General features: G+C 39.1%; 1 protein-coding gene across 1 annotated transcript in view; it reads right to left on the reverse strand.

The window, feature by feature from the left end:
• atrnl1b (attractin-like 1b) overlaps window positions 1–15,028 on the reverse strand; it is a 59,493-nt gene that overhangs the window by 18,453 nt on the left and 26,012 nt on the right. The window contains exons 21-25 of the mRNA XM_018698737.2: window positions 11,146–11,198; window positions 9,632–9,726; window positions 9,203–9,281; window positions 6,910–7,067; window positions 3,716–3,777 (exon numbers count right to left, since the gene is read on the reverse strand). Coding sequence (XP_018554253.1) covers window positions 3,716–3,777; window positions 6,910–7,067; window positions 9,203–9,281; window positions 9,632–9,726; window positions 11,146–11,198 — 447 coding nt within the window. The remainder of the gene's footprint in view (window positions 1–3,715; window positions 3,778–6,909; window positions 7,068–9,202; window positions 9,282–9,631; window positions 9,727–11,145; window positions 11,199–15,028) is intronic.

Below are 15,028 nucleotides of genomic sequence, written 5' to 3' on the forward strand. Positions count from 1 at the left end.
AAGTTTTAGATACCCATAGTATTGTTAGTAAAATATATATATGGTGACAAGTTTATTTTAATTCAACTGATTCAAGAAAAAAAATCATTTCCTGCGAATAACCTCCAAAACTTTCATAGAAATGTTTATAAACTAGAAATAAGGTGTGGTGAGTGCTCAGTCATTAACAAGTATTTTTATCATTTCCCTCTAATTACTCACTGCATTAGAAGGGAACATGACTCTGTTCCTGATGTCCAGGAACAATCCCACTTAGATCTGAAACACATACTGTAATATGACCAATGAGCCCTTGTCTTTTGGGACGTGCCACGTTCTAAAATGGGCAGTCTGGTCCAATAAGCACATTTCACCAGAGACACACGGCTAGCTCTGATTTCATGGGCCCCATTTGTTTGATATTCTAAACTCAAGTAGGCTTTCAGTTTGCCTGCCACACCTGCTAGATCCATTGGTCGCAATCTTTGAAGAAGGCGATAACGCCTGTGAGGAACCTGATAACACTTTAAAAAATACAGCCTCTCATAAATGATTGAAGTAAAGAGGAGGTGACAAGGCAAAAAGAAAAAAAAAACTGTAAGGGTAGTGGGATTAAAGCACTGAGTGATGGGAAACTCCTGTGTTTCAAACATCTCATCATCATCACACAGAATTTGTGCAGAAGATGGGAAACCCTTTCATTCTTTTAGGTGGGGGTAGGTGGGGATGTGAATGAGACTTTCATGTGGCAGAAGTGACAAAAATCCCTTGACAGATGTTTGGCTTTCATCGTGTGTTTTTTGGACAGTAAAAGAAGCTTAAATCCCCCCTTTGCTGTTTTTTGCTGTTAATAAGAAGAGTCATTCATGCCCCTTTTCTCCCCAAGGAAGTGAAGGACAAAAATAACATTTACAAAGATGCTCTGAAGTTTGCTACAAGTAGTTACAGTTATATATGTGATTTGTTGTTTGAGTAACAGCAGGTGTAAACTCTATGTCCCCCCAAGCAGCTACATTCACTTTAAAGACATACTCATGAAGAAAACATGACAGGATGCTATCACATATTCTAATTAATTTACTGAGTTTACTGATCTCAGACGAGCCTCACTCTTCTTAATGTGGTCTCACATTGTTATCGTTTATCTTTCTAAAAAATAACAGACAGCCAAAATGTGTGCTTTTTTTGATAGAGAGCAAAACAAAACTCAGCAATACTTTCTTTTAATTACATGCTCATTTTCTGTAATCACAGGGCTACAGTTACCACAGGGGAAAACAATCAATAATATCTATAACTTCTTTCTACAGGCTTTTCAAGCTGCGCAGAAGATGAAAACATGTTCCAAGAAGCTTAGTAAACATCATCCTTAAGATGCTACATAGAAAAGATATATTGATATATTAACTATTTATCATAGGACTGGAAAATCTATACCTTTTAAGGTATAGATTGTGTGGAGTTGTTCGACCTTGACAATTTTCTGAATTAAGTTAATACATAAGTAACCTGTGCATACATGACTCCCAAAAGCTTGTATCCTTGCTCATAAATAGTGTAAACACATAGCGACACTAATGCACCCATGCATACGCTCACATATATATACCCACACACCCACAGTCGTGACTGGAATGAGGCTGATTTTGTTAATTAGTATAAATTAGACCCTGGGGATCCTGTGCAAGTATAGCACAGCATCCTATTAGGGAGTTTCTACAGCATCTAATCAGAACGCATGAAACAATCATAATCTAAAGAGATTGCAATTTAGGCAGCAGTGTGCATGTAAATATCATTTATGAAGTCGCTAAGATGGAGGAGCAATGTGGAAATGAGGAAAAAATATTCGGCGTCTGAAAGGCTTGTGGTAGAGAAAGGTGAACCGATATTTGAATAAACTCAAAAGAGTAAACATTCCCAGTCATGCCGTCATTTCTCCACCCTCTATCTCTCATACAAGGAGGTCTAGAAACCCTGTGGGGTGATTTGACATTTTGTCATCAGGCTGATTATGTTTCCTGCAGGTTCATGCCTCCTCAGACCTCACACACACATACGCGTACGCGCGCACACACGCACACAACTGCTTGTAACTGCATCAGGGCCCTTTTTCCTGAGTTTATGGGTCAGTGAGAACTGGACAAGAAGGATGCAGACAAAGATTCTAGAAAATTAATATAACCTGTAGGACAGTGGAAAAAACAACAACAAAAAGCAATGCACATGAATGAAAACACATGCACAAACTTAGGCAGGCAAAAAGGAAAAGACACGTGCAATGTTACGGGAAGCTAGGATTAATTTCCTTTAGATCTAGAAAATATGAGAATGAAATCAATGAGAATTAAATCACATCTGAGGAAAATTAATCGCCAAAGGAAGTAGTGTTTTGCAAATATCATTCAAACAACCATTTCCAAGAGAAAAAACTGAAACTTCTGTTTGGTTCTGTGTCCTGTGTCATGACCCTGTACAAACTGGTTTCCTGTGCAACAGATGCAGGCAGCCGTGAGTCCACAATTTAGATAAAATACGCTCCATCCTTCTCCCCTTTCCTTCCAAGAATTCCCGAATTTGGCTAGTCAACTGTAATTTGATCAGATGGAGGCAGATGATAACTGATTGTGTGACAGCTTTTCGGGAAAGTTATTGTGGACTGGGCAATGATGGGCAGGTGCCTTGGGCAAAGACTGTCTTCAGTTCCCTCCCTGACACCTACACAGATAATGTGTTAGTCCATTGGCTGCTCTGGGCAGCACACCTTGAAATGACATGAACCCACGTAGATACACAGACACACACAGCACCATGGCTTATGTCAGTGTTGGGTATGAAAATGATTGTCTCCACCACTAACATTGACTTAATGATTAAAAACAACTAACATTAAAAACAACTTTTCCCAATCAAACAACTCCATTCAGCTTTCCTTAGATGCATCATTTCCTTTGTGGATTGTTGCATGAATAGCACTTTTGGTTATGGGACTGTAGTAATAATTCTGATTCAAATCTATTAAGGTTAAGGCAGGTAAAACATTAAGCATTAGTTATGTGAATAGCAGTCTTTTTAAAGTATAATATTTAAAAAATAACAACAAACAAGCTTAAGATCCAATGTGCAGTCCAAGATACTGCCTTATGGAAAGATGCTTACAACAGTATAGCAGGTATAAGTACACCACCTACAGCTTTGTGAGATGACTCCCTTCAGAAGACCTTTTGAAGCTTTTCAACTATGCCAAGATCTAACTTAAAGCATAAATTTTGTAATTACACTCACATCCTCTTAATTTACTCAGGCTCTGATATGCTTTTGACACAACTCAATTGGCTCATTTTAAACATTTCAGTGAGAAAAGATTTCCATCGCTGCTCTCAGGATGAAAAAATCATTAAGAGCCCTCATATCTTGATCGCCCACGCCTTCTCTTCAGATGGTACTTGCAGAGCAATATGCACCTATTTAAATAGTTACCGGCAGTTCATTTGCCACTTGACAAAAAAGGAGGGGAGGGAGGGGGATCACTGCCTTGAAGACACAAGAAGCATTTTACATGTGCTCTGCTTAAAAGAACTGCTCCAAGAGGCTCGAGTAACTCAATAAGCCCTGAGAGACGAAAGTGGAAAATGAAGAGGTGGTGGGTCAAATTCTGGATAATGCTTCTTGATTGCTCAACAGTCAGACGGCTAAAACAAATGACAAATAGTGTATAAATATTTAACTCACTTACCTGAAAAATGTAACAAAGAACTGGACAAGGTCCATGATACTGTTGTGTTGGGAGAAGGCAATCTATTTGAGAGAAAGAAGGGAATGACTTATATTCAGACAAACACCAGGACAGTAACATTAAAAACCTATGTAAATGTGACAAAGTGTTACAGCCAACTTAATATGAACATGAGTATAAATCACCACACTTTAAGAAAAGGGAAGTGGGGCTATTACAGCATTCTGTGTCACTCTTTTCATTGAAAAAAAATTTGCTATTAACAATCATTTAGTCCCAAGGACTGAGCTCAGTGACCTTTCACTTCATTCCAACTGAGCTCTCCCACTTGATCTGTGACATTGTGATGGGGTTAACATGATACGGTGCCAACAAGTCAAGTCTGCATTAAGAGCGGAGTGGACCTGCTGAAAGGTCACTGACAAGATTCTCTCATAGAGGATCTCCCTTTAGAGAGCGTGAAAAAAAATCTGCAGCAAAACAAAAAAAAGGGAGAGATACAACAGAAAGCTCTCTGATGGTAGAAAATACACAACTAAAACAGAATTAATGAAAATAACTGAAAAATCATTGTCTGGAAAAATGATCTAGATAGCTTTAGTAAGAATTGTGAGTTGACCTAAGTGTATCTTTCTTACGTTAAACCACAGGCAGGTTCCTCTATATAACCAGATAGATATAAAAGAAAAATATAACTGATTCCTTGAGATATTTAATAAGTTTGTTTTCAATAGTTCCAGTTGCACAGATAAAACTATACACTCCCTTTGACCTTCAGTGGTTAGGTACCATAGGTTAACTTATCTGTGGTTGAGGTGAATAACATATAAAATATCTCTTGTGTATATGGCTGATTAGTGCATGTATGTCTCCAAGGCAACATGGCCAGAATAATGGTCAGGAAATAAGTTTTACCTTCATTAAAAGAGGGATTACGCACACTCCTGGCAGCCGAATCATATCTGATAGGCCACATCATAGTGACACGTCATTATCTACTGTAGATGCTTTAAAGGCAATCTGCCCCGAGTACATTCAGACACACAAACATGACATCATCTGCTGCAGTATTGAGTCTCCTTTGGTTGATAGCACGTAGCATTGGGTAACAGGGCACAAACTTGTGTACTTGAGGTGGTTTATTGCGTCATGTTTGTTGCTTTGAATGCTGATGAGGCACAAATTTAAAAAGGCAAAGACTTAGCCTATCACGGGGCAGAGCAACAGAGCAGAGGCATTGATTCATTAATGCAAGAAGAAAGGTGTTTCTCTTTTTGGCTTTGGTAGTAATGACATGAGACTGCACGTTTCAGGTTATGTAGTCTTCACTGGATTGATCTTTATTGGCGACTTCATCTCCTTCACAAATGTCTGCCACCTTTGACAGAGAATGAGAATCACTGATCTGAAATGAAATGCTCACTGACATGTCTAATGTGACTCAAAAGCAACACATTACACAGATGTTTTGCTGCCTTTTTAATATGTAGGACAGTTCTATTTAGTGCTGGCACCCCTGCTTTTCACGTAACATAAGGTCAAAGCAATACTTTTGGGGTTAATCTAATTTTCAATTTGTCAATCTCTGCTGATCAATGGAACATTCTGCTATCACAAGTGGACTTTTATTACAGTGACCAGTCTCTGTACCAGCACATGATGTCACAGAAAGATCTTAGCTCAACACTGCTCTTTACTATCTTTATCTGCATTTAAAAGCTTATTTTAGGCACTTGGACATTAAGTACAAAGGCTCATGAGTGCAGTCTCAAATTCTGCTTTATCTCATCCGTGTCTATGCTCTCTCCCCTGCATCATAAAGGCTAGCAACGAAAGAGGGACCTTATCCTGTTACAGAGGATGTTTGCGTTAACGGCTCAGGCCAGTCTATAATAAATAAGTGACTGTTGGCCGGGAAATCTAATAGAAAACTATTACTGGGCCACCTCCACAGATGGACTGACCCCAAAGACATTATTACCCCAGCATGGTCCACTCATCTACCACGTGAAAGGGAGGAACAGAACAAATATAAAAATCAATATATGGGTGTGGGCTAATTAGCAAAAAGGGTATTGCGTGCTATTATTAGAAAAGATAACTGTATCTATCATATTTCTTAGTGAAAGCTTTTGCTTCTCGCTTAAACATAGTGTTTTAGAAATAAGACTGATACACTGAAAACACTGGGAGCGCTGGCTGAATGTTAAATCATCAATCATCATACAAATTAATGTTAGAGCTTGTTTCTATAAAATAAAACTGCAGAATGATGGAGCTGCAAGTCTAAACTGAAATGAGTAAGTGCATTACTTTGGACAAATGTTTCATGAAATATCAAATACATTTAACACTTAGCATAACCATTGTTTCAAATGTAATCAACCTTACTAGACAGAGAACCTGATCGATTCAAACATAATCTGGAGCTAAACAGCTAAAATTCACAACTTAAAGTTTTGAGACATTAACTTTTGAATGAATATAAACTGATGTTTACTTAGTTGCAGCCAGTTATAGTTATCAGTCAGCTTGTATACACAGGCAAGAGAATGAGCACAGAACAATTTTGTTTTTATCAGAATCACAGGTCAAAAAGTCCTGCCTACATCTGAAAGAGTAGCAGCCTGCTGTTCTCCCTTGTCACTCTTGGTCTGTCATTTTGTAGTAGCCAGTCATATATGCACTATGTGGTGTCTAGCCCCATTTAATTGTATTGCCTGCGAGACTAAACTGTGAGATTTTAATCATTGTTTTCCTGCAAGCCCAAAGTAAATAGAAACAGCAAACAGCATTCATGTTTAACAGTACTATATTTTCGCCCCATCCACCACATCAAAGCCTCAATCTCCTCCATTCACAAGTAGGTCTGGAACAGGCTACATGGTGCTTTTCTTTTGCTCGCTGAAAAAACAGCTGTGTACCTATGCTACGCTATGCTACCTGTAATTAGAATAAAGTGCACTTGAAACCACCCTGAGCAACAACAGAGCTCTGAGTCTGCAAAGATGGCTGCTCCAGCTCTCTTTACATATGTAGGACTGTTCATAAATTGGATCTTTTCACATGGCTACACACATATTGTACATGTAGTGAGAAATCTGGACCAACATAACACATGAGAAAGAAAGGATTAGATCATTGTGTTATCCGTTTCATATGAGTCAGTCGAACATCACAGGCGCAGTCCTTACCTGGATCTTGATGGGCCATGAGAAGTTACTGACGTAGACGTAAAAGGTAATATTAGGGTTGCTTCTGAAGGTGAACTTCTCACAGGAGAAACTGTCTCTGTATTCCTTGATGTTAGTTTTAGACACAATGGGCACCTCCTCCCCAGAGATGGTTCCAGCTGTTGGGGAAAAGAGTTCATGTTCAACACATTGCCATTTGGTGCTCACTGAGCTCACCAACGTACAGAAGTGGCGTTGAACCGACTACAACATGTCATTATGAATCCATTAATGGGTTTATCAAGCTGTTTAGAACAACAGGAAAGCTCTCTTGACCAATTATTATTATGTCTGAAGTGCATTAAACTTCCTTTTTGGTTGACCTAAAACAGAGTGGAGCTTTACTGTGTAATTATACATGCCGTCTATATTTTATTGTTAAATGGACGTGGATGTGTGAGAAAAGCACAGCTTGAAAGAGGGAGTGAAATGCTGCTGTCCATAGGTCATGACTGAGTCATGCTAGCACATATTCATCATTTTAATCCATATCACCACTATCAGCCAATGCATTTAGTATATTTGACACCCAGATTTTAGCAATTTATGCCCTCAGGCTAAATGCAGACTGCATAAGGGCAACAAAACTTTGCAATGATCAGCTGTTTATTATGGTGCTTGTTTGTGTCCATTTATCCTCAGCATTCATGAGTAGACTGTCATTTCATTTCAGAGTGAATGTTACAACAGCCAAAACTGTTTTATTTGAAGACAAGATGATGAAATTTTCTTTCAATAAAATTCAATATGGTCAACTAGACAAGCAAACCTTAGAGTGTCTTGTTAATATACAATTAGCCATTCTGAAATAAAACTGATGCATTTCTGAGCAAAACCCCTTTAAAAGTCTATTTTCCTTCTATCTTAATGTTTCAAGTCATTTTTTATTCTTTCTCATGTCAGTGGGTCCTCAGCATTGACATTCCAACCCACAACTCTGAAACAAAAGAACTGAAAATGACAGCTTGAGTGTGGCTACGTGAGCACGTTTATCTTAATTGAAATCACCCTCCCTGCCACCCCCCACCCCCTGCCCTCCCCCAACCCAAAGACGCTTGCCGCTCCCATCGATTGTGAAGAGGCTCCTGTTCCTTCTGAGACAAAATATCTTTGCGGGTAGAAAAGGGGGACCTAACTTCAAATATTAATGACTGTGCTCCAAAAAAAAAAAGGTTAAGGTAGGAGGGGAGTGGGGGAGGTTAACGTTTTTTTTTTTTTTTGTTTTGTTTGTTTGTTTGTTTTTTTTGGGGTGGGGTGGGGGGGTGGGAGTGGTTGGAAAATGTCAGCGTTGTGGGGAAATGGAGAAAGTGGCAGATGACTTGAGAGGAAAGGAGGGCACGAGATAAACAGTGGCACTGGACGACTGCAGTGTCCTTGGGTGTCTTTCCTCAGGGGATCTATAATATCCACTCAACAGTGACACAGTACTCACAACTAAGACAGGGATGCATTATTGTGCCTGATATATCTGTTATACCTCCTGACTAAATGATTACTTTAATTAAAAAATAAAGCAAGTTTTCTACATTACAAACTCAATTTCTAAAGCCTAGATGGCATGTTTCATTATTTCTGTGAATATTGTGGAAGTAGGTGATTAAATTTGCAATTCTGGCATTGAGGTGACAATAAATTTAGACAGTATATCTAATCAGCCTGGGTCTGTGTTTGACCTGTCTGTATAAATCACCCTGTGTGGATGAAAATGACTTCTTAATGATGCTTGGGCTAAATTGGGTGCATGTCATTTTGTGTGGGAGTGGCAAATTATGCTGTAAGACTGTGGGTCTAAACATCCTCGGAGATTTTTAATATCTGCCTTGCTGACCTTCCAATGCAAAAAAAATATATATATATATATTATGACTATTTTTGTGTAATTGTTCCAAAAATTACTTCACTCTTGAGACTTTAACATATCTGACACCTTTTGACTTGAATCCCAAATAGTATTTCTGATATAAGCCATTTGTTAGGTACAGAATAAATAATTTTTATTATTGCAGAATTATTTTGGTCTTTTTGACTGATTAATTGCAGACGTGTCCCAGACAAACTGGGAATATGTATTTTCACAGACTAAGGGCTGAATTTACAACATAGTGGAAAATCCACCAACTTGAACAATATATAAATAACATCAGCACACAGTTTTTCCCCTCATCAACATGTCTACTGTCTTATACAAGGACTAAAATAGAGCAAGACATTTCTACAATACATTTATTAAAATGGTAAAAACACATAAAAGTACCTGTTGATCCCACCGACCAGGTGATATTGAGGTTGAAGTTGTTGGATGCATTAATGGACATGTCCAAGTTCTTGTTTGCCTTTTAAAAACACCACAACATTAATGTAGTTACACTGAGATTATCACACAAACAGGTGCAACAGTTTCATTACAGGACAGTACATAGTAAAAGCAGAGACGCTATGACGATGTTATAAAACCCGGCAAGGATTCAAAGGGCCTCGAACAATTTGTAAGCACTTCCAGACTCCTAGTGCCGCTTTCTAGCATCTTGATGAAAAAGAATGACCAATCAATGATCATCGACTTTAAATGTGGCTGGAGATTTTACAGAGTGCTGCACTCATCTTACCTCGTCAAAAAAAGACCAATTTATGGTGTCGCTGCCTTTGTTATCTGACTGAGAACTTTGATTTTTAAAATAGTTACCTGCTCGGGTGACGCCATAAAGTTGATAGCAGTGTAGTGATTGTCATCTTCTTGGATGAGACTGAAGGTGAACTGGTAGTCAATCAGGAGATTATCTATTTAGAAAAATCAGACAGGAAATCATTCAACAATATATTTTACGTAACAAACGAGTGGCAACTTTCGGAGGTGTACACATATTCTGAGCTGCCAGCTGTGGCTACTACAGACAACTGTGACAGCATAAAAATACAGAGGCGCATGCTGTGTGGTGAGATCAAAAGAAACTTCCAAGCAATACTCAGACCGATGCAGACGAGTGAAACTGAAATGTCTGTAATCAAATCCAATGACTGCAATCAGGCTGTACAATTTTCTCATCAAGCAGATAACAACTAGGAATACCTGACCCTGACAGCAAAAAACTCCCCTGCTGTGATTAACGAAGTATTATAATATAATTATTAATTAATAGCAGATTATCACAAATGAATTCTCTACTTTCCCAAAACAATATACAGAAGTCAGTGAGATATCTATATATGAAAATATTTAGATTGAAAAACATATTTTGGACTGTTTCTTCAATCCATTTTACTCTAATTGAACAAAACTAGATAGTAGAGATAGTAGAAGTGAACTCAAAATCACATCTCGTCATTTACAGTGAAAGGTCAAATAATTCGCACAGTGAAGAAGTTAGTTAATGTCACAATGAGTGCAGCGTGTTAGTCCACGGTCAACAGTGTTTTAGTGTGAAGAGTGTCATGGTTACAATACTGCGTGACAGAGCTCAAGAAACAGTCTCAATGGTGTGCAGAGGTTAAAACAAGCTCCGGGCTTTTAGTTTCCTGTCTTACCCTCACTGAGCCTGGTGTCAGGCTATGGCATTTCAAAAGGGACAAAACCTTGGCAGAGGCTGTGTTGTCAGTAGCAGAGTGTTGAAAGGCAGATAACAAATCACTAAGTACTGCGGCACCATGAAGGACACCACATCATGCAAATAAACACACAAAGCACGAACGCCAGCATGTGCAGTACACACAGGAATACAGGTGCAGATTTGCGACCACTTGGCACTGGGTGTCAACTTTATCAGGTTGTATTTTTTCTCCCTTTTTTTTCTTTTTCATAATGCAGCTTTTTGACATCACTCACCTTGATATATTTTCCAAGTCAATCAACCATTTAGTCAACTTTCTAAATGAATGAATGAGTAGGTGGGTGATTGAGTGAGTGAGTGAATAGACAAGTGGAGAATTTTTACTCCTCCGTCTCCTTGATTAGCTCAATCACTCACTCCTTCTGATGCACTTGACATTTTCACGACAAGTCATTCTGTCACTGAACAAGTGCCCCTGGTGCCAAAGTGCTAAAATGCTCCATCTGCCCCGAGCGGAAGAGTGGAGAAGTGGAGAGGGAGAAAGAAAAGCAGAGAGAGAGAATAGCCAAGAATAATCAAGGAGGTGTGTGTGTGTGTGTGCGTATATGAGCTGTCATTCCAGCAAGTTGCTGTCCAGTGGAGAATTACTCACAGTAGCAGGTTCCTCTGAGTGGATTGCCAAGGTAACGGTTTTCTGAGTCACATCTGCAGTGAAGAAAAACAGAGAGGAGAGAACAAGATGAAGAAGAGTGCTAACAGATTGAGAGCAAGAATGCCTCTTATCAGGAGCAGTGTCTGCCAAGTGCCAGCGCATTAGCTCCTGCTGTTGGCGCCTCATCAAGCCTCTAACTTCTGACAAAAAGGAAATAATCTGATAGTTTGTAAAAGTTAATTAGATTTTTTTTTTTCTTTTTAAGATTTATTTATCGAAGTGACACAGTGACGTGCGACAAACTTTACGTACCACCTGATCGCAGAAGCACAGACAACTATAAGCAACGCGCTAATTTTAATCCCTCAAAATCCTTGGAGCAAACAACACAATTTATGAGTTCATCCTTGATTATGTGGGAAATATAATCCTAAATTGAGATGTGAAAGCCAAATCAAGACCAACCACCAATCAAAGTGAGTCCGTTTAAAAGGGAAGAAAAAATGTAGTTTGAAAGATATACACCTAGTGAGTCAGGAATGCAAAGTTCATAACAGCCTGTTCAAAGCCCAAGGTGAGTTTAACTTTGTTTGAAACTCATGTTTATTAACTCAGATAATCAGGGCTCAGGATTGAACATGTTCACAACGCTCGCAGCACATGACTTGTTTACCTTGATTGGAAAATGGTAACTTTAGATTCTCCCCCCTCCGACTCACAGCGACCCATGTTTTTGGAGATATTCCAAAAAGACTGGGGATAACCCTGTCCTGGAGCAGAGTTTAATGTGGTATATCTCTTAAAATCGTTAAGAACTAAAGATAAACAAGAATGAGAAGTACTTTAAAATGCTCCAAAAAAGAGCTGCATGTGAACTACAATACAAACAAACATTTAAAGATGAAAGTGCAACCTGCATTTGGTCGATGAGTTTAGGTACGTTCAGGCAGCTGTTTACATCTGCATGGATCAAACCTACTCAATAGGCATCTTGTACAGCAGCCTGTGATCCAGACACTGATGTTCCACAGAGGATGGCAAACATCAGGAGGATATTGAGATAGTCCACTCTGAGCTGATTACAATTATATGCCACGGCTTTCTTTCACTAAAAATGTACATCAGAATCTTGTCGCATTTTTAATTATGTTGTTCAGTCTGTTACAAAATTATACACATTTTAAAAACTATTTTTGGTGTTATATGTATATATTATTGTATAGAACTTGAAATCAAGATTGAAAACTATGTTTAAAAAAAAAAAAAAAAGAAAGAAAGAAAAATATGAACTATAATTACCCTGTGCTTAATGACTGAAGTCCAGGGACAATGAATCTACAGCTCCAGCTAATGAGGGTCCTCACCCAAGGCGAGACATGGCGCAACAACTGGACAATTACATTTTCCTCCAGGCCATTGTTGTTAGTTGACAAACACTCTAATTTTAAAGCCTCGAGTATCACAGCTGTCCTGAAGTAACAGCCTGTGATTAGTTTTTTTCGTGTGCATTTGATAAACAGAAAGGTATGAATAGCTTTCTTAGGCGCTGTCAGGTCATGCAGTTTGCTCAAAAACTGCTACAGTTTCACAGTACATGCAATTTTCACACATCAGTGAAACAGTGGTATAACAGCCAAACTTGTCTGACTTTTAAATGAAGTGCTACCGAGCAATATAATTTGTTAACATCGGCTGTTTTCGGGGTACATGTGTGCATGTGTGTGTTATATCAGGCTCAAGGCTTCCCAGAGGCTTGTAATGAGGAGTAACATATGGCAGCGTTGTGTGGAAAGCAGAGTTCTCTCTCAATCTTTTATGCATCTTAACTGCCTACAATTCACTCTGAACTAATTTATTATCACTCTCCTGTACTTCACCTGATAAACGGGACCAGTAATATCATGTGCACGAGAAGTGCATAAATCAAGTGAAAAATGACACTTAAATTTAAACATTAGATATCTATTATTGCTGATTTTTTCTTTCACAGTTGTTATATTTTACAGACCAGACCAATTAAACTTGTTAGAACTAGAATATCAGAGGCGGTGTCGGGGAGTCAGAGAGGACACAGAGCGAAGGAGGGAACAGGGGAGACGAGCAAAATGACTGAGAGACATGAATGCCAGTGAGGAGGAGGTGGCTGTTAGTGATGTTACAGTGAAGTGTGTGTGTGGGGGGTGGGGTGGGGGGGGGGGGTGACTCTGTCTCTAAAAATAATGCAACATTGGTTGTTTTGCAACAGTTTGGATTTCTGAGACAGAGGCATCGCCACTGAAGGTCCTATGCAGAAAAAAAATGTCAGTTAGATGAGGTTGGAGGTAACACATCTGAGGTGCCTCAACAACTTAAATATCACCAACTACAGTAACTGTAAAAGTGCAACAGTTTACAGTTTATATGTTATAGTGACCAAATTACAAATGTTTAATATTAATATTGCTGAATTGTTTTAATGCTTAAATAGTGTTTACATTGTCAATGTGTCAACAACAGCTGTTTTGCTGTAGCTGCTCACTACTCCCAGATAGTCAAAAGTAAATATGGACTAAATGCATGCTTTGACAATATTAACTAACCTGATCAAGAGGGATTATGACGCTATAACTAACCAGCAAATCCTGAAGGTCAAGAAACAGTGCTCTGAATGATCTAATGGGTGCAGCACACTGAGCTGGGGGAAGAGCCAGCACGGATGCTCTGGCTGTTAAGGTTAAGCAGGCAAGGACAGGCTGTTTTACCACCACACAAAGGATGGAGGACAAACATCGCCACAGGCTTTTGAACCTCACAGAACATCGCTCCTGGGGTGTTTCAGCTGCCTGGCATTTGCAGAAGGCGAAACATGCACACGTACCCACACGCTCGTCATGAGGTGTATAATGCAACTCCTCCACCCTGTATCTTAATTTAATCTACACCTGCATGCATGCGTACACACGTCTGAACTCCAGGCAATACCCCTGCGCTGTATCTTAATTTGATCTACACTCAACTTGAACCTTCATCTGTGGTGCTTGTGTGCACTCTGTGAATTTACAGGGCAAAATAGACACACACTCAAACAAGCGAGCAAGCAGGAGAATTCTGCTGTGAACCTACGCAATGTCCTTCACACGTACGAAAAATCTGGAGCGAGCACATACATGTACACACTCTCAGAGCACTGTTACCTCCAGCACAAGAAGAACCCTGAATAATGTATGTATCTCAACGAGCACTATAATAAGAAATATTTCTCTGCGCTCTTGTTTGACTCATCACTGTAACGCAGCGCAGACCTCATCAATTGTTTTCAAAAACAATTCTATTCTGCACCGATGCACCCTTCACTTCATTACTGGGGCTATTATTCGAAGGTCCTAATGGTATCTGTGGCTGCGGCGGCGCACGCGTGTGTGAAAGCCAACATGTGTGAACAGTGCTGAAAAAGACAGAGTACCCTTGTGCAGAGGTCTTTATTTAAGGGTTATTGCTGGGGATGGTGAGAGTGAGTGGCTGACAGAGGTTGGGGGAGACACTGATTACATGTAATGAGATACTAGAAATTGAATTACAAAAAGGGAACGGCAAACACCCAGCCCAACTGTTAGTCAATACATACACACACTAATTAGATTATACTTGGAAAAAAAGGTCATTACTTGATTGCTGTAATATGTTTGAATGTGAAAATGCATCTTGATTTTGAGATTAAAAACACCACTAAAACAATGGTTGTTAATCATGATGACAACACTGATCTAATTAGAGTCTGTATTAGAGTCTGTAAATGGGACTGAATTAACAACATATTCTGGTGGTTTATGTTGCTGGCTAAATTTTAAGCTGATAATCAAACCAAAGCTGGCTCCAGAGCTGTATGGGCACATCCTCCTCCTCT

Source organism: Lates calcarifer, linkage group LG23, assembly GCF_001640805.2.
Source record: "Lates calcarifer isolate ASB-BC8 linkage group LG23, TLL_Latcal_v3, whole genome shotgun sequence".
Classification (NCBI taxonomy): Eukaryota; Metazoa; Chordata; class Actinopteri; family Centropomidae; genus Lates; species Lates calcarifer.